General features: G+C 37.4%; 1 protein-coding gene and 1 long non-coding RNA gene across 4 annotated transcripts; both read right to left on the reverse strand.

Moving 5' to 3' along the window:
- Positions 1-10,366: 10,366 nt before the first annotated feature.
- LOC113319491 (protein DOWNY MILDEW RESISTANCE 6-like) lies at positions 10,367-12,984 on the reverse strand. The gene is made up of 4 exons (XM_026567742.1): positions 12,633-12,984; positions 11,963-12,210; positions 10,986-11,310; positions 10,367-10,905 (listed from the first exon to the last, which is right to left on the reverse strand). Exons 1-4 carry the CDS (start codon positions 12,828-12,830, stop codon positions 10,672-10,674), a joined length of 1,005 nt encoding a protein of 334 aa, XP_026423527.1. The 5' UTR covers positions 12,831-12,984; the 3' UTR covers positions 10,367-10,671.
- Positions 12,985-13,723: 739 nt separating this feature from the next.
- LOC113317288 lies at positions 13,724-19,440 on the reverse strand. 3 transcript variants are annotated; one of them, XR_003343381.1, is made up of 4 exons: positions 19,196-19,440; positions 18,679-18,833; positions 17,153-17,651; positions 13,724-16,653 (listed from the first exon to the last, which is right to left on the reverse strand). It is a non-coding gene; the product is annotated as an uncharacterized LOC113317288 (long non-coding RNA). The 3 variants fall into 3 exon arrangements; XR_003343380.1 differs by having other exon boundaries at positions 18,663-18,833; XR_003343382.1 differs by lacking the exon at positions 18,679-18,833.
- Positions 19,441-20,221: the final 781 nt, after the last annotated feature.

The raw sequence follows: 20,221 nt of genomic DNA on the forward strand, positions 1-20,221 counted from the left end.
CCAAAGACGAGGGTCAGCCAAATACAAGTCCCTATTCTCAGCAGCAGGACACTTTCCGACAGATCCATCATCACCCAACAATCTATCGGCACATCTTCTCTTTAAAATGTGAGCCAGTTCTGCCTGATGAAGCCTATGCAACTCCTCCTCCGTCATACGAGGAATTTCCCGAATGGGTAATGGATCTGTATATTCGATGGGAATCATTGTAAATCCCTCCAGGAACTCCTTTCTCCGGTGAGGCGCTTCAGGTTCCTTCAACAAGAACTTCTGCTCTATCATGTCCAACGTCTCACGCACTGAAGATGACATGGTTCTAAGTAATGGGTGGTGCAGAATGAGAAGCAAAACAAAAATTCCTTCGCACAAAAATTGCGGCAACTCTGAGAAACACTGACCTGGTAACAACTCTAATATTTTAGAGGATCATATAATGTATATATATAGGCAAACAGATGAAAGAAGTTATAGAAGTTGTGGGAATCCTTTTTAAGTTAATTTCCTGTGTTAGTAAGACGGTGGTTTTTTTTTTTATTTATGGTAATTTCCTGTGTTAGCAAGGATCCCTAATTGAGGGTGTTTTCGTAATTAGAAATCAATTACGGGCCTCCTCTAAGGCGCTTTTACCGTAACGTAAAAGCAGCGGCCGGCAGTTTTTTTTTCACTTAAAAGGTTAAAATTTTATTAAAAGGAAAAAAAGAGATAAAAGGAATGCACCAAATAGTGCAGCAACAAGAGAAACCCCACCCTGTCCTGCAACAATTTCAAGTTCTGATGCACTACCACCACCAGATGCAATAATTTCAACTATTTTCAAAACCCCATCCCTGTCCTGCAACAATTAGCACAACTAAAACCCAACATTTAAAATTCATTCATCTACACCACCATAACTCATGTCCCTTGTAACTTGAACGTTACTACCACAACTTGTATCTTAGTTCAACACTATACAAATCTGCAACACCGATGCCATGAATCGCAACACCATAACTATCACCCTGCAATTCAATTATACATTCATATCAACTTCATAACCAGTTCATGTCTTCAAGAACTCTCTCTTCTGCTCATGCATCCACAATAATTCAAATTAAATCTCAATAGCAGAAATAACAACGTTTCCAAGTTAACAGAGAAACACAATTACCTCAAACCAATTTCGTTCACCACATATTGAGACACGTGACTGAGACTGTTTAGGAAAGTCTCAGTTAAGTACGTCTCTTAGAGATTGTTTAGGAAAGTCTTATATATAATACTTCTAAGCACGGTAACAAATCCGAGAATCCGAGACTGTTTAGGAATGTACTTTGATTAGGACTCTTTATATTGGTCAAGAGTTAGAGTCGTGTTAGGAAGTTATTTCTTTCACAAGTATGAATCATATATATATATGTATCAACGTATTGTAAAAAGGAAGAACAAGTTAATGAACGATATAAAATATCAAATTCTTAACATGGCATCGAGAGCCAGTTTTGAAACCTAAAAAAAAAAAAAAACTAAAGATGGTTAATGAGATTGAATCGTCAAAAGGGAAGATGATGGAATATGATACGCAGAAGAAGAATCCTGTATATCATCTAGGATCGAGTGATGGACCAGGAACTATCATCACTCCAATAGTTATGAGAGGGAATAATTATGATGAATGGGCTAGAGCCATAAGAAGATCGCTGATAGCCAAGAGAAAATATGGTTTCATTGATGGAACCATCAAGCGACCTGAAGATCCGGATCAGTTAGAAGATTGGATAGCAGTGCAATCAACGTTGGTGTCATGGATTGGTAACACGTTGGAATTGTCGGTAAGATCAACCCTGGGAGATTATGAGGATGCAAGTCTATTATGGGCACACCTGAAGAGAAGATTTTGTGTTGTTAGTGGAACAAGAATATGTCAACTAAAAGCATCTTTAAGTGAATGTAAACAGAAGAAAACAGAGGGAGTTGCTATATATTTTGGCAGATTGAACAAAATATGGGATGAGATGGTGACTTATATGAAGATACCGCAATGCAAGTGTGGACAGTGTACATGTAATATCGCATCTCAGGTAAGTATGTTAAGAGAAGAAGATTTCTTGCACTATTTTCTGATTGGGTTAGATTCTGTATACAGTTCTTTGCGTGAACAATTGCTTGCAAGGGAACCATTGCCGTCTGTAGATGTTGCGTATCAAGCCATTGTGAACTCAGAATGCCTAAAGATTGGAGATGGAGTAGTACCTACAGAGATGCAAGAGAATATTATGGCCTTCAAAGTGCAAGCTTATCAACGCCTACTTAATAGTGCTTATGATCCCACCAAGTACTGCAAAACTTGCAGCAGACAAGGACACCCAGATGATGGGTGTTTTAAAATCATTGGATATCCAGAATGGTGGGGAGACAGACCAAAGAATGGCAGAGGAGGAAGAACTGAAGGAAGAGGACGTGCTGGTAGAGGAGGTAGAGGACAAGGAGGGAATCCTGTCCGTGCTCATAACCTGCAAGTTTCGGCAGCAAAAGATAGTGCTGGTACGTCATCAGCTGATGAAGCATGTCTAGTAGGAGTAACAGCTGCACAAGTACAACAGGTGATGGAGTTTTTAAACTCAAGAAAGTCGGGTTCTCATCTACAAGGTAAAAAGAATGAAACATCTTGGATTGTTGACACAGGAGCAACAAACCATGTTACGTATGAACTTCTTAACATGATAAATGTAAGAGATATTATGGCATGTTCAGTTGGATTGCCTGATGGAAAGTATGCATCCTCTGAGAAAACAGGAACTATGATTCTTCCTGGTGGATTGAAACTTGAAAACGTGCTTTATGTGCCAAAGATAACCTGTAACCTAATTTAAGTCACACAACTTATTGATGAGATGAGTTGTATTCTTCAGTGTACTAACAAATTATGTCTTATACAGGACCGGTCTACGAGGAGGATGATTGGAGTGGCTGAGAGACAAGGTGGACTATATATTTTCTGTGGTGTGCCGCATGTTGAAGTTATGGCTGTGCGGGAAGATACATATGAGTTGTGGCATCAACGTATGGGACACCCCTCAGAGAAAGTTTTGCAGAAGTTGCAAGGTGTGAGTAGATTAATCAAAAAGAATAATGATGCTTGTGATATTTGCCCTCGGGCAAAGCATCGTAGAAGCAGTTTTTCTAGTAGTTTGAGTAAATCAGATTGTATTTTTGATTTAGTTCACACAGATTTATGGGGTCCTTATAAGATCCCTTCATCATGTGGATCTCAATATTTTCTGACAATAGTGGATGATTTTTCAAGAGGTGTTTGGATTTATTTAATTCAGAATAAAACAGAAGTTGAATCAAAATTTCGTGAATTTGTTGTTCTTGTGAAGCGTCAATTTAACAAAGATATTAAAATTGTTAGAAGTGATAATGGAACGGAATTTAATGCATTGCGTGGTTATTTTAAGACTAATGGAATAGTCTTTGAGACGTCATGTGTAGGTACTCCTCAACAAAATGGAAGAGTGGAGAGAAAACATCAACATATAATGAATGTAGCAAGGGCTTTAAGATTTCAAGCAAGCTTGCCGAAATGGTTGTGGGGAGAGTGTGCATTGACAGCAGCGTACTTGATAAATCGTACGCCTACACCTATCCTAAATAATAAAACACCATATGAAGTATTGTTTGGAAAACAACCTATATATAAACAGTTGAAGGTGTTTGGGTGCTTGTGCTATGTACATGATCAATATAGTAAAGGAGATAAGTTTGCTAGTCGAGGACGGAGGTGTGTGTTTCTTGGCTACCCATATGGTAAGAAGGCATGGCAAGTTTATGATCTAGACACAAGAAAATTTATGGTGTCTCGAGATGTGAAATTCTATGAGACACAATTTCCATTTAAGACTGAGTTGAATGGTAAAACAGTGGAGACGGACATTATGAGGAGCTCTAGAAGTCATATAGCGACTGATGTTGCTGGGACTGCAGCTGAGACTGATCGTAATGGTGAAGAGTGGAGTGATGATGAAGAGTGTCTATCTGCTGGCGGTGAAGAAACTGCAGGAAAACAGCGACAGATAGATGGAGATATCGCAGTACAAACTGCGGCACCTGCTGAAGACGTCTCTGTTCAGCGTCAGACTACAGCGTCAGAAAATTCTGCTGTTGTGAACAATGATGAACAAGCCACGGATGCTGCTGTTGTGAATGAATATTTAGGAAAGGGGAAGCGTCAGAAGATTCCCTCGAGTAGGCTTAAAGGTTTTGTGACATGCACCATTAGAGAAAATAGTCCATCTCACTCTCAATCATCACAGTCATCATCCTCAGGTACACCTTATCCTTTGACATATTTTGTTAGTTGTGACAGGTTTTCGGACATGCATAAAAATTATATTGCTGCAATATCTGCAAAGTCTGAGCCGAGGAATTTCAGATTGGCAATGAAACATCCAAGCTGGAGGAAAGCAATGGCGGAAGAAATACGGGCCTTAGAAGAACAAGGCACATGGGATCTAACAGAACTGCCACCTGGTAAGAAAGCTTTAGGAAGCAAGTGGATATATACGGAAAAATATGATGAAAACGGGAATTTGGTACGTCTAAAGGCGAGACTTGTGATTTTTGGAAATCATCAAGTTGAAGGATTAGATTACAATGAGACATTTGCACCAGTGGCAAAGATGACAACGGTTCGTATGTTCTTGGCTGTAGCTGCAGCTAAACAGTGGTATGTGCATCAGATGGATGTGCATAATGCGTTCCTACATGGAGATTTGGAAGAGGAAGTATATATGAAAATACCACCAGGATTTTCTAAGAGTAATCCGAATATGGTGTGTAAGATGAAGAAATCGTTGTATGGCCTAAAACAAGCACCGCGGTGTTAGTTTGCGAAGCTATCAACTGCATTGAAGAATTATGGGTTTCGGCAATCATACTCAGATTATTCTCTTTTTACTATGATGAAGGGAAATATGCAACTTAATGTGCTAGTGTATGTTGATGATTTAATTATTGCAGGGAATGATCTAGTTGCGCTTACACAATTTAAAGCGTACTTGGGTCAATGTTTCAAGATGAAAGATTTAGGAAAATTAAAATACTTCCTAGGTTTGGAAGTGGCTCGTAGTAAACGAGGTTTCTACATATGCCAGAGGAAGTATGCGTTGGATATTATAATGGAGGCAGGTTTATTGGGTGCGAAACCTGCAGAATTTCCTATTGAAACCAATCATCGTCTTGCTTTAGCAACATGAGATTTTCTTTATGATGTAGAAAAGTATAGAAGATTGGTTGGACGTTTGATATATTTATCTGTCATCATACCAGATCTTGCTTACTCAGTGCATATCTTGTCTCAGTTTATGCAACGACCAAGAATGGAGCATTGGGAAGCAACACTTCGTGTGGTTAGATATTTGAAAAAGAATCCTGGACAAGGAATTCTGTTGCGCTCTGATAGTAGTTTAACCTTGAGAGGTTGGTGTGATTCATATTGGGCAAGTTGTCCTTTAACTCGGCGTTCACTGACGGGATGGTTTATTTGTTTTGGAGATTCGCCAGTATCTTGGAAGACTAAGAAGCAACCAACTGTGTCTCGTAGCTCGGCTGAAGCAGAATATCGTTCCATGGCGGCGGCTACATGTGAATTGAAATGGTTGAAACAATTACTCAGTGATTTGAGAGTTTATCATCCACAAGCGATGAATCTTCTTTGTGATAGTCAATCAGCTTTATATATTGCGAAGAACCCTGTTTTTCATGAAAGAACAAAACATATTGAAGTGGACTGTCATCTAGTAAGGGATGCGGTAATACAAAAGATTATTCTACCTTCTTATACTCCTACCACAATGCAGTTGGCGGATATATTCACAAAGTCGTTGGGAAAAGCTCAGTTCCATGCTAATTTATCCAAGATGGGCATTTGTGACCTGCATGCTCCGTCTTGAGGAGGGGTATTGAGACACGTGACTGAGACTGTTTAGTAAAGTCTCAGTTAAGTACGTCTCTTAGAGATTGTTTAGGAAAGTCTTATATATAAGACTTCTAAGCACGGTAACAAATCCTAGAATCCGAGACTGTTTAGGAATGTACTTTGATTAGGACTCTTTATATTGGTCAAGAGTTAGAGTCGTGTTAGGAAGTTATTTCTTTCACAAGTATGAATCATATATATATGTATCAACGTATTGTAAAAAGGAAGAACAAGTTAATGAACGATATAAAATATCAAATTCTTAACACCACCAATCATAATAATTTCATCATCACGAGAATCAAACCCAGTTCTTCATCAGCTTCAGTTCAACACCTTCACTTTAGCAGCATCTTCAATTTACAAAATCCAGAAACCGAATTATCACTCTCAATATATTCTTCAGCCTTAACCTTTATTCAATTCAAACACATCTCATATCAACGTCATAAACATCAATTTCATCATCAAGCTAATCTCCGAGTCCTTCTTACAAACCCCAACTCTTCAAGTGTCTACTGCAGTTTGAGAAACACTTGATAAATCTTCCTCTTTGCAAATAACAATGAAAACCCATCCTCAATTGACTCATTTCACAAAAAAAATCCATATAATTCCTCAACCAACTCAAGAACCCTAATTCATTTCATCTTGAGAAACCCTAATTCAAAACTCTTCAACGAATTGTCACTGAATCAACTTCAAAACTCCAATTCAATTATAACCTTCTGTTCTTTATCTAATCGCAACACATCACTTCATACGAATCCAGAATCCACCTCAAAACCCTAAATCTGCTTCACAACACATCAAATTTCGAATCTTTATCAACAACAACAACAATTTCTATTGCATAAGATCTTCATCATAGATTTATTCTCTCAATCGAATTCTCTAGTTTTACTCTCAAACAATCGCAGAAAGAGAAGAACAGAGAATGAGGAAAAGAGAGAAGAAGGAAGAAGAAAGAGATGAAAAGAGAGAGATAAAAAGAAGAATGAATCTTCTCGAGGTGAAGATAAGTCCGACCCAGCTGCTGAAACACCCACTGCCTTCGACACGTGCAGGCCCAAGGGGAAAATCCATACTTACTATTCTACCCTCCAAAAATAAATTGATATTAAGCTTCATCCCGTATCCGAATGACACGTTCGAGCATTCCATATCATATAATTTTTCGATTTCTATCCAATGGTACTAGTTTCGTATCTAGATCTTTGTTATATTAATTTCCTATTAATTATCGTTCGTATTAAACTAACCGAGCTATTATCGGCTAAATCGACACTTGACCGGTCTAATAGCATTGACGAGATCGAGGGTTCTTACACTTTCCACCAATCTTTCTAACACACACACCACTCCAACATTTGTGGAGGTAAACATCTTTCCACCAATCAAATTTTCTTTCCCTTCTCTAAAAAACTTTAAGATATTTATGGTAATTTCATGTGTTAGTAAGACGATGTTTTTTTTTAGTTTATGGTAATTTCTTGTGTTAGCAAGGATCCCTAATTGAGGGTGTTTTCGTAATTAGAAATCAATTACACGCCTCCTTTAAGGCGCTTTTACTGTAGCGTAAAAGCAGCGGCCGGCAATTTTTTTCACTTAAAAGGTTAAAATTTTATTAAAAGGAAAAGAAAAAGATAAAAGAAAGGAATGCACCAAACAATGCAGCAACAAGAGCAACAAGAGAGGTTACAAAAAACCAGGCTCAAAGCTATATAAAGAAAAACTAAGTAAGCAAAGCCTATGCCATCGACAGCCAAGAAAACATTCACTGTTGATAGGATGGTCAAGGACTAAGATTAGGAAATCTAGTTGGTTAAGGAAACCAAGTACTTGTGTCTAAGTATAGAAGCTTAAGAGGTTTGTTTTTAGAGCTAAGTTAGGAAACCCTATACTTGTAAGAAAAATATTCCTTGTTAAGGAATGTGTCCACTCCTATTGATTTGTATAAATATCCATAGAGAGAACTAGAGAAAATACACCAGAACTAAGTAAGAGTTTTCTTCTTCTCTTCTAAAGGCTTTGTATATTCCAACCTATACGGTGATATATAAAATTGCTTATTCCTTCCCGAGGATTAAAACGTCGTTAAATATTTGTTCTTCTTGTGTATGTGATTGTGTTCTTGGAAATATTGAGATACCTCGTAGTTGCAAACCTAACGCTTCCGCAGGCTTTGGCGCAATAATTGGTATCAGAGCAAGGAGATGCTCTTGGATACGGGTTACTCATATTGAAGTTGAAGTGAAGGTACATTTCTGAAGATTGCTTGAGGTAATACTAATCTCAAAGGTTCTGTTTTTTTATCTATATTTGGTTGTTTAAGAACAATGGTTGACGGAGATGAACCAGTTGATCCGAAAGATCCTTTAGGAGAACATTTAGAGTCAACAAGTAAAGATAAAGAAACAAAAGAAGAAATATTTCATTCACATAGATCACAACTTAAGGTAGAAAAGTCTACAGGAACCAATAACTTTGGTTTATGGAGAACATACGTAATGGATCCTCTTGTTCATCTTGACCTAGAAGAAGCTCTAGAAGGTCAGCCAGTGGAGATGTCTGATAAGCAGTGGAACAAGATGAATAAATTATATCTTGATTCGATACGAGGGTGTTTAGAAATTGCAGTAAGAGTTAATTATCAGCACGAGACTTCAGTTAAGGATCTCTGGGAAAATCTATAGAAGGAATACCTTGTGAAAAACGTGACCAATAGGATACATCTTAAAAGGAATTTGTATCGCTATAACATGAAGAGAGGTGCAACCCTAACCGAGCACCTAGATTCATATAATAAACTTCTTGCTGAGTTGGTTAACTACGATGAGAAGATCAACGACGAGGAACAAGCTTTGTGTTTGATAAACTCTCTTCATGAAAAATATGAACCCGTGATTAAAGCTTTAATGCACGGCAAGGATAAGATGACATACGCTGAGGTCACTACAACATTGCGTAGTAAGGAGTTCAGGAAGATGGATCGTGAAGATCTTGCAAGTGAAGTTAATAATGATTTGCTTCTTGCAAGAGGTCGTTCATCAGACAGGAGAAAGAATAATGGTGGTTATGGTAAAGGTAGAGGATGTTCTAAGAGTAGAACGCGACTGCAGAAAGATGAGTGTGCTCGGTGCCACGACTTTGGTCATTGGGGTAAGGATTGTACCAAACGTAAGGTAAGAGAAGGAGATAATAGTAATACCGAGGTGAACATTGCTAAAGGTAATGGAGAATCAGATGATGCTTCTGATTTCTCACTAACTGTGACACCATCAGCTTGTACTATTACAGATGGTACATGGATATTAGATACTAGAGCAATGTATCATATATGTCCATATCGGGACTGGTTCTCAAGTTTTGAAGAGCTTGATGGAGAAGTACGTATGGGAAACAATCATACATGCAGGGTGATTGAGATTGGTAGTGTTCGTATCAAGATGCATGGTGGTATGGTTAGAGAACCGAAGAAGGTAAGATTTATACCTGCCATAAAGAAGAATCTGATTTCACTCGGAAGTTTGGAAGCTAAGGGATATAAGATAGTCGCTGAAAATGGTGTTCTAAAGGTAATCTCTGGATCTATGGTAATCATGAAGGGAACACGTCATCATAACTTCTACTACTTGATTGGGAGTACAACAACAAGGGATGTGTCTATTTCTGAACACATTGAGAGTGCAGCTACCGAGAAGACAAAGCTATGGCACATGAGACTTGCATATCCAGTTGAGAAGCCGTTGCATAGGTTGATTCAACAAAACTTGTTGAAAGGTGCTATTGCCTACAAGTTAGCATTTTGTGAACATTGTGTTAAGGGAAAGAAAACAAGAACAAGCTTTGGCACAACTATCCACAATACCAGTGGAGTTTTTGACTATGTTCACTCAGATGTTTGGGGTCCTTCCAAGAATGCATCATTGGGAGGAAAACATTGATTTGTGTAGGCTATAAGCAACAAAGTAAAGCACCAGTATAGGCTATAAACAACGGTTTTCTGAACGAAGGAAAATTGATGCAATGCATGACTCTATGGTTGTACCATCTTGTCGGCAAGGTTGGAAGATTGCAAAGTCATGGACTCATAAAAACGAATGATAATATATGCAGTAGAGAACTTAAGGAAACAAAGTGAGGTAGCAGTGGAAGATCTATTGGATTATATTCTCTATTTTGAGAGGATTTTGTGGTGATTTTTTAAACAATTTTCTTTAGGAAAGAGAACCTAGGATGGTGTGACTATATATGGTGAATCGATCAAAAATATCTGAAGGTATATTAAAAATATTTTATTCAACCAGTCGAACGATAAAAATTTGAAATAGGACGAAAACAACAACATCATGATCCTGGCTTGTACATAAAAAAAAACGGTAAAAAATAATTACGTCACATTTAGCTAATTCCATATATAAGGAAGTTGTATTTAGTTATGGTTGCATTTACCCAATTAAAGGTTGTAATTAGTCACTGCCATAGCTAGATGTAATTGGAAAGCCGTAGGTGGTAAACGACATCCTAACGCTTCAAACAAAACAAAACAAAAAAAATAAGCCGTAAGAAAAAAATAAAATTTAGGCCCTAACAATGTGAGGCTCTAGGCAATAGCCCAGCTGGCCTGGTCTATAAGACGACCCCGCACAAGGTGTGTCTATATCAAAGATGTTTCATAGAAAAATCATCTTATTAGTTTCCATAATAATTCAATTTTTAAAGAGTTCTAAACAATGTTCTTGATCAAGATTCCTGCTCCAAAACTTTTTGTAGTATTCTTGATAAGTGAAATTCCTGTATATGGCGGAAGATCCGTTTTGGGTTGCAGGAATGATTGTTGCGCAGTTAGCTGGACATAAAAATGATGCCACTGATATTCGTTCCTTGCCAGAGTTCACAACAGCCCGATGCCAAACGCTTTTATATCTTCCATTGCTAAGTGCCTGCAATCATCCATCATTTTCTTATTTGTTAGAGAAACCATGCAGTTGTTTCTTTTTCTTTTAAGGATAGCATTGTTTACCTGTAGTTGGTCACCAATATTGATAACGAAGGCGTCGGGGTGCGGATTTACTGACATCCATTTATCATCTTTGAAGACTTGTAAGCCTGAGACTTCTCCATCTTGAAGAAGGATGGTGAGCGCATTTGGGTCGGTATGAGCTGGAAGACCATAAGTAAGGTCAGGTTGAGGACAAGGTGGATAGTAGTTTATAGCCATATGTTGCTCTTGATCTCCCAACATCTTCTCTATGTAATCTCCTTGTAACTCTAAGCTTTCTGATATTGCTTCTAGGAGTCTAAAACCAAGTGCTCTAACTTCTTTGCAGTATGTACTCACGACATCCCTATATAATTAACCAGATCAAACGATTTATAACTTAAATTCATATTAGCCCTTGAAAAATTTAATTAATTAGACACAAGTATAGCATACCTTTGTTACTTTTTAAGGTCACAAAAATGGCCCCAAATTTTTCTAGGGCGGACTGCTAGACTTACCGAGCGGGCTCACGAGGGAAATCTCGACTGGACATCTGACGGGCAGGAGGACAGATCCCTCTCAGCATTAAGATCCATGCAGGAAAAATAGGCCCCACTGCTTGTCTCTGTCAGGATTACCAGTCAGGACTCCTGGTCGGTACATCTATCATTTCCGATTTTCTAGTATAAAATTTGGTCCTTAACTGTTATTGTCTACCTTCTAGAAAGACACCTATAACGTGAAACACGCTTTAGGAATTGAAGGCAAAAAGCAAGAAAATGGCATGCATTATCCTTATCACTGACTTATTCCTTGGTCAGATTCTACTCAACAATAAAATCTTCCAGAGAATCGGCTAACTGTGGCCACTATTAATTTGAAAAGTTGTACTTGCCTCATGCCAGAGTTGCACCAGGCAACTCAACACAATCTACATTACCCTGTGGACGTGTCTATTATGTGTCCACACATATCAAAAGGCTTAATGAGAGAAAATACACGTTCTTTCTACTTACTTGAATGGTGGAGGCGATGAAGGCCAATCTTGAACAAATTTATCAAGAGGATGACAATGAAGTCTAAGATAATCTCTCCAATTATGAACTGTTTCTTTCTTCACGTTAAAACTAGTCGATAGTCTCATTGTTTTTGTTGGATCATCTGAATAATATTTCAACTTTTCATCCATAGGTAGTTTGAAGAATTCCCGTGCAATCTTTATCATATTCTCCGTTGATTCTCCTGATATCCCATGGTTTATTACCTTATAAAAACACAAGCACAGATACATTATGTTTATTGTTTTTTCCAAATGAGAGTCCATACATACAAGTAAGACAGTTTATGAATATATATTATGTTTTCATGCTTTACTATCAATAAAATATCGAGGCATGCATTGTCCCTTGTTTATTCCATCAAATATAAAACATACACAAAACTATGCATCGGTGGGCTGGCTTCTTAGATGACAGTAATCACAATTATGCACAAGTGCACTCATATCAGAGACTTGATCAGTGTTCATTACCGGCCATAAACAAAGGACAACATGATCATACAAGGAAGAAGTAAAGAGAAGATATTTCCACGCCCGCGCCATGTTTCTTAAGAATTTGAATAAGATTTCTAAAGAAAATCACTTGCTGATACAAAAGGAAATAAAAGTTGAGATTGAGATGATACCTGAAAGAAGCCAAAAACTCGGCAGGCTTCGCCGATACGGTGAATAAGTTGGGTGCGGTTAGTGCAAGATAAGTCGATGATGGGTATGTCCTTGCAAGTAGTCACTTTAGAGAGGTTGGGTCTCTCGGATTCAGGTCTAATATAATTTTGAGGTAAACTTGAATATTGGACTCCCGAAGAAATAAGTTTTGTGTCCATGGAGTTCTTCTTATGAAGTTAAATGAGAAACTCAATATGAATTCTACAACTATGGAGAGAGAGATGGAGAATTGTAAGGTAGAAGAAAGAAACTAATTAAATATTAACACTGGGTGGCAAAGAATGTAAATAAGCGAAGAACAGGTTGACACTGAAAACTAGAGTCATTTTTTGGGTCAAAGTCCTCGTTAACGACAGGGTGGTTACCTTGTCTAAAACGCTTAATATATGTGGAATAAGTCACCTCTTCTCGTGACTGATGAGGTGTTTGTGTCCATATGTCAGCTGATTTCTAACGTGTGATGTTTTAATATTCACTGGTTCTGGACAGACCGCCCATTGAACCACTCCAAAACCTCTCACAGGCACATGAATAGCAGGCCTTGTGCTGCTGGGACAAACAAGGATCCCACTGAGAAAGAAAAAAAAAATGATTTCTCCATAAACGGAGGTAGTACTGGTAGTACTGTTTTATTGCCTTTCCCCTTCCACCGTCTTCCTGTTCTTGTTTTCTTCTTTTTTTCTGTCTTTTTTCTTCTCGATTGAATGGTGATATAATTCTCCTCTACATCAGAGAGTCGAGTTCGGTGTTGATCAATAATATAAAATCATTACATATGAGAATCTCACCTCCCTTGCCATTAATAGTTTACCATCGGCTCCACCACAATTGTATTTTACAGGCGTAGTACCAATACAATTAACACAAAATGCAACATCAAAATGAAATAATTGATCAATCATTTCAGCGGTTTAGATCTACTTTTTAAGTTTTTTTTAAGGAGAGCTTCGGGATCATGGTTTTCATTATGAAAGATTTTGAAGTTTATATCCCTCTCTGCCTGGGAAGAAAGAAACAAAAAATATCACAGGTGAGACAAGTAATAATAGACTAAATTTAATAACTAATACCCTCTTATAATTAAATATTAAAAGCCATATGTTGTGCTGTACAAAAGATATAGTACAGGTGAAGTAAAGATATCATCATCCCTCCTGCTTTACTCTTTTTCTTTCTCTACTTTATACAACTCAAAAAATCTGAAGCTCAAAAGGAAGAGCAGAGAAACATAAAGATAAAATCAAAATAGAGCTTTGTCTACTCTTTTTCTTTCTTTCCCTCCATCCCTTGAATCAGTGTGAATATTAATAAACTCTGCTGTTAGACAGCTTTGTCTCAGGACCCCGTGGTATAGCTTCTATAGCCTATAACTTTTCATAATCTAAATTATCAAAGGCACTGTATAGAAAGACCAAAAAGTTAGACAGAATTGTTAAGGACCGTGGTGGAAGATCAATCAGGCTTTGCTTGGGTCAGAACAACAGAATATTAAAACAAATATATAGGATATTGACCTCAATAAGGACTCACATTTCTCACATCAATTTCTGGATTGTATTCTCCATAGCTAATGAATACACTAAAGCAATACTACTCCAAGGAACTACTGTGGGTTGCGAGGTTTTCATTTAATATGCACGATGAACTTAAAAGAGTGCCAGGTTTTAACATCTCTACCAAGGTTTACAATTATGTACTTGACCTATGCGTGAGTAGCAAATATAAAATAAAAGTAAGAGAAAATTAATGAAAACCCTTCCAATCTATCTGGTCAGCAAGCTCCTCGGTATAATCTTTATCTTCAGATTGGATGCATGATTAACCTCTAGTTTGGTGTCAGCAAGCCATGGAATAAAATGGCCTAACTAGTTACTCCCAAATCCAGACAACAGCAAAGCTAGATAGCTCGACACCAATTTGGAAACAAAGAAATAAAGCTGATAAAGACGGTAAACTAGATACGAGGGACACATTTCATACGTATTACAAACTCGGAAGATTCTGAAATAAGGCAATAACCCCACACATTTATAAATAAACTAGCAGGTCCACAATACATCCAGTCTTTATCAGCGCAGAAAGTTAGACAAAATCAAACCATTAAACGAGACAATAACATTATAATTCACACAAATGGAGAGTTTAACTAATTTCTTCTAACCCTATGAAATGATATGTTTCAGAGGATAAATTATCTATCATATTCAAAATGATAAAACTGGTTGAGAATGCAACACCAAACACATCATTCATGAATAAGAAACTAAATTTATCAGTACCAACATCATTTAGGCGATTCAAGTAAATTTGAGAAAACGATGTTTGTTGAATATCATTTCCCCAGAATTTGCTAACTAATTTGCTGCCTAGAACAGATTCACCTGGTAAACTAGTTAAAATGTAAAGAATGGTCTCTTCTAGGAGCATACTAAACCTCCCCATTAAAACCCGGGAAGAAAAGATTTGTAGCTACGGTTTAATAAGATAAGGGGTTTGGCACTGGATTTCGTGTATAGACTGGACTTGACTGGGTGAATGATAAAGTAAAATGGCTCTCTTTCTTTCATATTCAGGGAAATGGATAACCTTTCATTAACACCGTACTATGGGCGGGCTGTGTTTGTTTACATGGAGAAAGATATTTCATTCCAGAATAGAAAATCCCAAATAATGAATCTCTACAGCGATGACGTGGCAAATCAAAGTCGTCCAGTTAGAACAGCTGGAGTTTAAGAATTATGAGCTCAAATTAACTACAATATGTTGTGCACTTGAAAGTGAAATACCTCTCCACCTGCATTTAGCTAATTAGATAATTACATCTTAATCATGACTCAAAATAAATCATTTAAGCTTGTAATCCTAATGGCTGATGTGGCCGATCCAGACTCAAACATGCCCAAGTAAAGAGTGCCAATCATGGCCTACTACAATCAACTGGCATAGGTAATATGCAACACTGGCATGCGCTAAATAGGATTTGGGCAGGGCCAGGATGCATGTTGCATCTAGAAATGCAAGCTAGGAAAGCCTGCAGTACGCACACTTGCATCACAGGAAGATGATACGCAACAATGATGGCACTTGGCTGGTGGTCATCATTGGCACAACAACATCAGAAGCATGCACCATTTGGTCTTGACGGTTAAAAGTTGGTTACACTTTGTTGCCGTTAGCTTTATGCTTTTCCAGAGACCAGGATCCTTTAGTCTAGGAAAAGCCATAGGCAGGTTGGTTGATTATGCACTGCCTAACATAAAGTAAATCTGTAAATGCTAGGTAGTTATTTGTTAAATAGCTTTTGTAAGGCTACATAAAGCCAGACCTTCGAATGATCTCGGTATCCAATACAAGGAGAGTTTGTGTAACCCCAAGGGAGCAGCAATAAAAAGACTAAGGCCAAAGTTTAAAGCTAAGTTCTGTTTTGGTGCATTGTCCCTTTGGTTTGGCTTAATGTCCATGCATCAACTGTGAAGTCTGTGTGTTTGAATAACGAAGCGTGAATGATGGTGAGCAGAACCTCTATTTAGTATGGAATAAATTATTTAACCGTGGGTTGTATATCTAGTCACTGACAAAGTAAACTGTCTCTAGATACTAAAGAAAGTGTGCCTAATTTCCATTTAGATTATAATACAACAAATGAGATGTGTAATGTTTTCACAAGGAAGGTAACTACTGGGTCGAACTACAATATTAAACAAGTTGAGATAATAAATAGAACAGGTAGCTCGAAAGTCGATCCTGCCATTTCAAATTTAACCGCAGCTACTTGGCTTAGAGGCCCGGACTAATTTGATGACATTAGAAGGGCAACCAGACATCCAAATATGTTCATAAAGATAAGCACAATGACAAATAGACGAGAATACCTTGGAAAGCAACCTCGTCCAGGCTTTTTCTGACAAACCCTTCATGGAGCCAACTTTTGAAACTGGAACTCCACCGTGTGAGCACTGAATTGATGTCTTGCCAAGGACACTACAATGGATAGCAAGGTAACCCTTCGATTCTCAGTTCTTGTACAAATTAAATTCCATGAACTTATACTAGTAGAGCAAAGTTCCTTAAATGTATATCAAGTTAACTACTCAAGCTGAACAAAGAAATTCCTAAACTGCAAAGTAGTTACTCAAAAGATCTAAAGAATTTATTTCAGAAGGAAATCTCCATCCAATAAGTTATTCAAATCAAAAATCCCATTAGCAGTATCTAAAACTAAGACTTTCACAAATCATCTCTCAAATATTTTTAGAAGACTAATTCCTTGGTAGAAAAGGCAAAAAAATATGCCTTCTCTGTTGTTTGCGTTCGTAAGTATACAAAACTAAGAGCACTTGCATCTAGATATTTTTTGTTTTACGATGAATTTAGTGGGCCAGGACTACTCGCAGTTGCAAATCATGATAATTTAAGTGTAACTCTCAAGAGTGGCCAGAGAATATCAAAAAAGTAGAGAACATCACAAGTAGACACTTACAGAGGGAAAATATTATCAGCCCATTGGCGAAGCCAGTCTTTAATTAGCGAGAAGTAAGGTTCTTCAACTGAAGGAACGCGAGCTTCTGAGAGAATTGAACTCACTTCCTTGGCTAGTTGTCTTCATTCTGTAATTCCCACTATCTCTCTCTGATTTTGTGCTTGTATTTTGGCAAGTAGTGACATACGAGTATACGACTCGTTTAATACCTTTATCTCTTCAAAGAGATGAAGTGAGAAAGACTTATCTTCGTGTTGAGGCACTGGCTCAATACTTATTTCTGTATCTCTGAAGGCTTTCTATTTGCTTCCTGCGGTGCTTTAACGATGATGCATCAGCTGATGAACATCTTTGCATGACAACCAGTATCAGAAGCTGAAGATGGTAATTCACCACCACTGACATGATTCCCATGTTAAACAACCTCATACAATCTGTGCTCCATTTGCAGTTGCCGAGGAAAACTGTACAGGGCTGTTATTTTCTTCTTTGCGGCAGTCTACAGATGCAAATTCAATGATATCAATCCAGAAGATATCAAGCAATATACAGACAGCTCAAAATAGTCTAATACAAGAAAGCGAAAAGGATAGCAGTTTGGTTAAATCTGTGCCATAAGCATGGTACATGGGAACGGATGATTGCATAGCACTTGGGGCATGAGATGCCTATGTGTTTTATAACTTTTGAAAAGTTAGTATCAGTGAAATGGTGGATGGAATCTGTATAAAGATATCTTCCTGTAATAGTAACTGCGCTGCTTATAAAAATTCCACCACAAGACTCGATATGATTCCACTACGATGCCACAGACTTGCAAGCTGATTCTATGTAGACGCTCTTGTTTCTTGGCTTCCAGAAAAGACTGATTATCCTTGACCTTTTTGATTTAGCTTACAAAAAATTTACAGTAGATTTCTTCCTTGTTCACTCAAACATCAAAAAGCGTCAAAATAACTTTGGCCGTGAAAACGTAACAAGTCAAAATGGTATAACTGTTTACTAGTACATTTGGCAGACAGACAGGTAACTTGCTGACAGCCTTACACTGCACAATTTTTTTCGGACAAATAACTGTACTAACTAGACTGACAAACAAAGCATGTTGAAAACTTTAGGTAAGTTTGGGCACTCATCCAAACTAGCAAGTGCTGACTGCTGTAACTTCATTCTCCCTAAATAGCATCACCCCATATACAGACAGTCACAAGTTTCTCCCCTCTAGTGTTTGTAATTTTACTGGTATTCACTATTCACTAATCCTCGAGATACTCTAGATTTCCTAACAAAAAAAAATGAAATCTGGATACTCCGGATTTCCTAGCAAATGTATAAATTTTGGATACCCTGGATTTGTTAAGATGTTCCAAGTTGAAAAGGGCTCTAAAATTGATTAAATTTGCCTCCCTATCTGAGAATCTTAGGTATCGTTAGATGGAGAACCACACCAAAATCATTTCCTTCAATAAATTACTCTGATTGTATAGAATAACAACAACAGGATACTGACCTCAATAATGCCTCACCTCTCTCACATCATTTTCTGAACTGTATTCTCCATAGCTAATGAATACACCAAAGCAGTACTCCTCTTAGGAACTACTGTGGGTTGCGAGGCTCTCTCATTATCAAATAGCAGCTCTATATACACTCTGAACATAAAAGCGTGCCTGGTTTTAACCTGTGGAATAAAAATTGACTAACTAGTGATTCTCAAAATGTAGGTACTCTAGATACAATAACATTCACGAAAAGGTTCTGAAGTAACTTTTACATTCTCGAAAAGGTTCTGAAGTAAGGCAACAATAACATCACATACAGTTATATAGAAAGCAATAGGTCCACACTGTTCATCCAGTCTTTATCAGGGCACAAAGTTAGAAAAATCAAACCATTACTCAAGCCAATAACATTTATAATACACACAAAATGGAGAAATTAACTAATTTCTTCTAACTCTATGAAATGGTGTTTCAGAGGAAGACTTCTCTATCATATTAACAGCACTAAACACATGATTCATGGATAGAAAACTAAACTTACCATTATTGACAGCAGAATCAACATCTTTAAGGCGATTCAATTGAAAATTGACAAAAACGATGCAACATTTCCACAGGATTCGCAGTGTAGATCAGATTTAGCAATTGATCTCTTCTGGGAGAAAATGTCTGGCATGATCTCTTCTGGGAGAAATTAATCTTCCGCCTTGAAAACCGAAGTTGAGAAGGAGAAGAGATTTGTAGCTAGGGTTTAAGGAGAAAGGGGTTGGGGATTTTGCGTGTTGACTTGACTGTGGGGTGTGATCGATAAAAACGTAAAATGGTTCTTTTTCTTTTGGGTTCAGGGTAAAGGTCCAAAGGATAACCTTGTACTAACACTGTACCGGTTATATTTGTCGAGAGACTTGGTTGGTCTTATCAATTCCTTTTTCTAATGGGTCATTTCACGTGGCTAAAATAAGGGGCGTCGCATTCCAATAGAGGAGGGTCACCTAATAGGACAAAAATGGGTCACTCATAAATAATATTAAAAACCTATTATCTCAAATAATTTTGTAATGACTCAATAACCCTTAGATGTTAATTATTCAGGGGGTAACACAAAAAACTCCTTTTTATTTTTTTGAAAAACTTATATTTTGATTCACTCAACTAAAATGTGTGATTTCAGTGAGAAATTTAGATAAGTAAACCTACGATAAAGAAAAACCACTTTTAAATTTTGAAACCGGTTTATGGTTGGATTTCTCCGTCCTAAATCAATCGTAAGACAAATTTACAGTTATGTGTATATGAACTCCTAACCGTAATCGAAGAGATTTAGGAAAACCCAATTTAGAAATTTAGGAAAACCAGTTACGGTTAGGTTGTAAATTTTCTTACGGCCAGGATTGGTTGTTATTGCCAACCGTAAATACTCTTCCCAAAATCCGGTGAGGTAAATATATATTCCTTTTGGAGAATCAAAAAAGGAATTTAATTTTTGAAAAATTACTTAATGAGTGGTGAATACAGCTTTTTATGCTAATATTTAGTGAGTTTATTGGGTAAATTAAACATGTTTAGC

The sequence above is a fragment of the Papaver somniferum genome, chromosome 10 (genome assembly GCF_003573695.1).
Source record: "Papaver somniferum cultivar HN1 chromosome 10, ASM357369v1, whole genome shotgun sequence".
Lineage (NCBI taxonomy): Eukaryota > Viridiplantae > Streptophyta > Magnoliopsida > Ranunculales > Papaveraceae > Papaver > Papaver somniferum.

Excerpts from the sequence above, each read along its gene's own strand:
- LOC113319491 (XM_026567742.1), bottom strand. The coding sequence starts at position 12,830 with ATGGACACAAAACTTATTTCTTCGGGAGTCCAATATTCAAGTTTACCT. Across the intron at positions 12,211-12,632 it reads GAGTTTTTGGCTTCTTTCAG|GTAATAAACCATGGGATATC; the intron begins GTATCATCTCAA and ends TGTTTTTATAAG. Across the intron at positions 10,906-10,985 it reads ATATTGGTGACCAACTACAG|GCACTTAGCAATGGAAGATA; the intron begins GTAAACAATGCT and ends GGATGATTGCAG.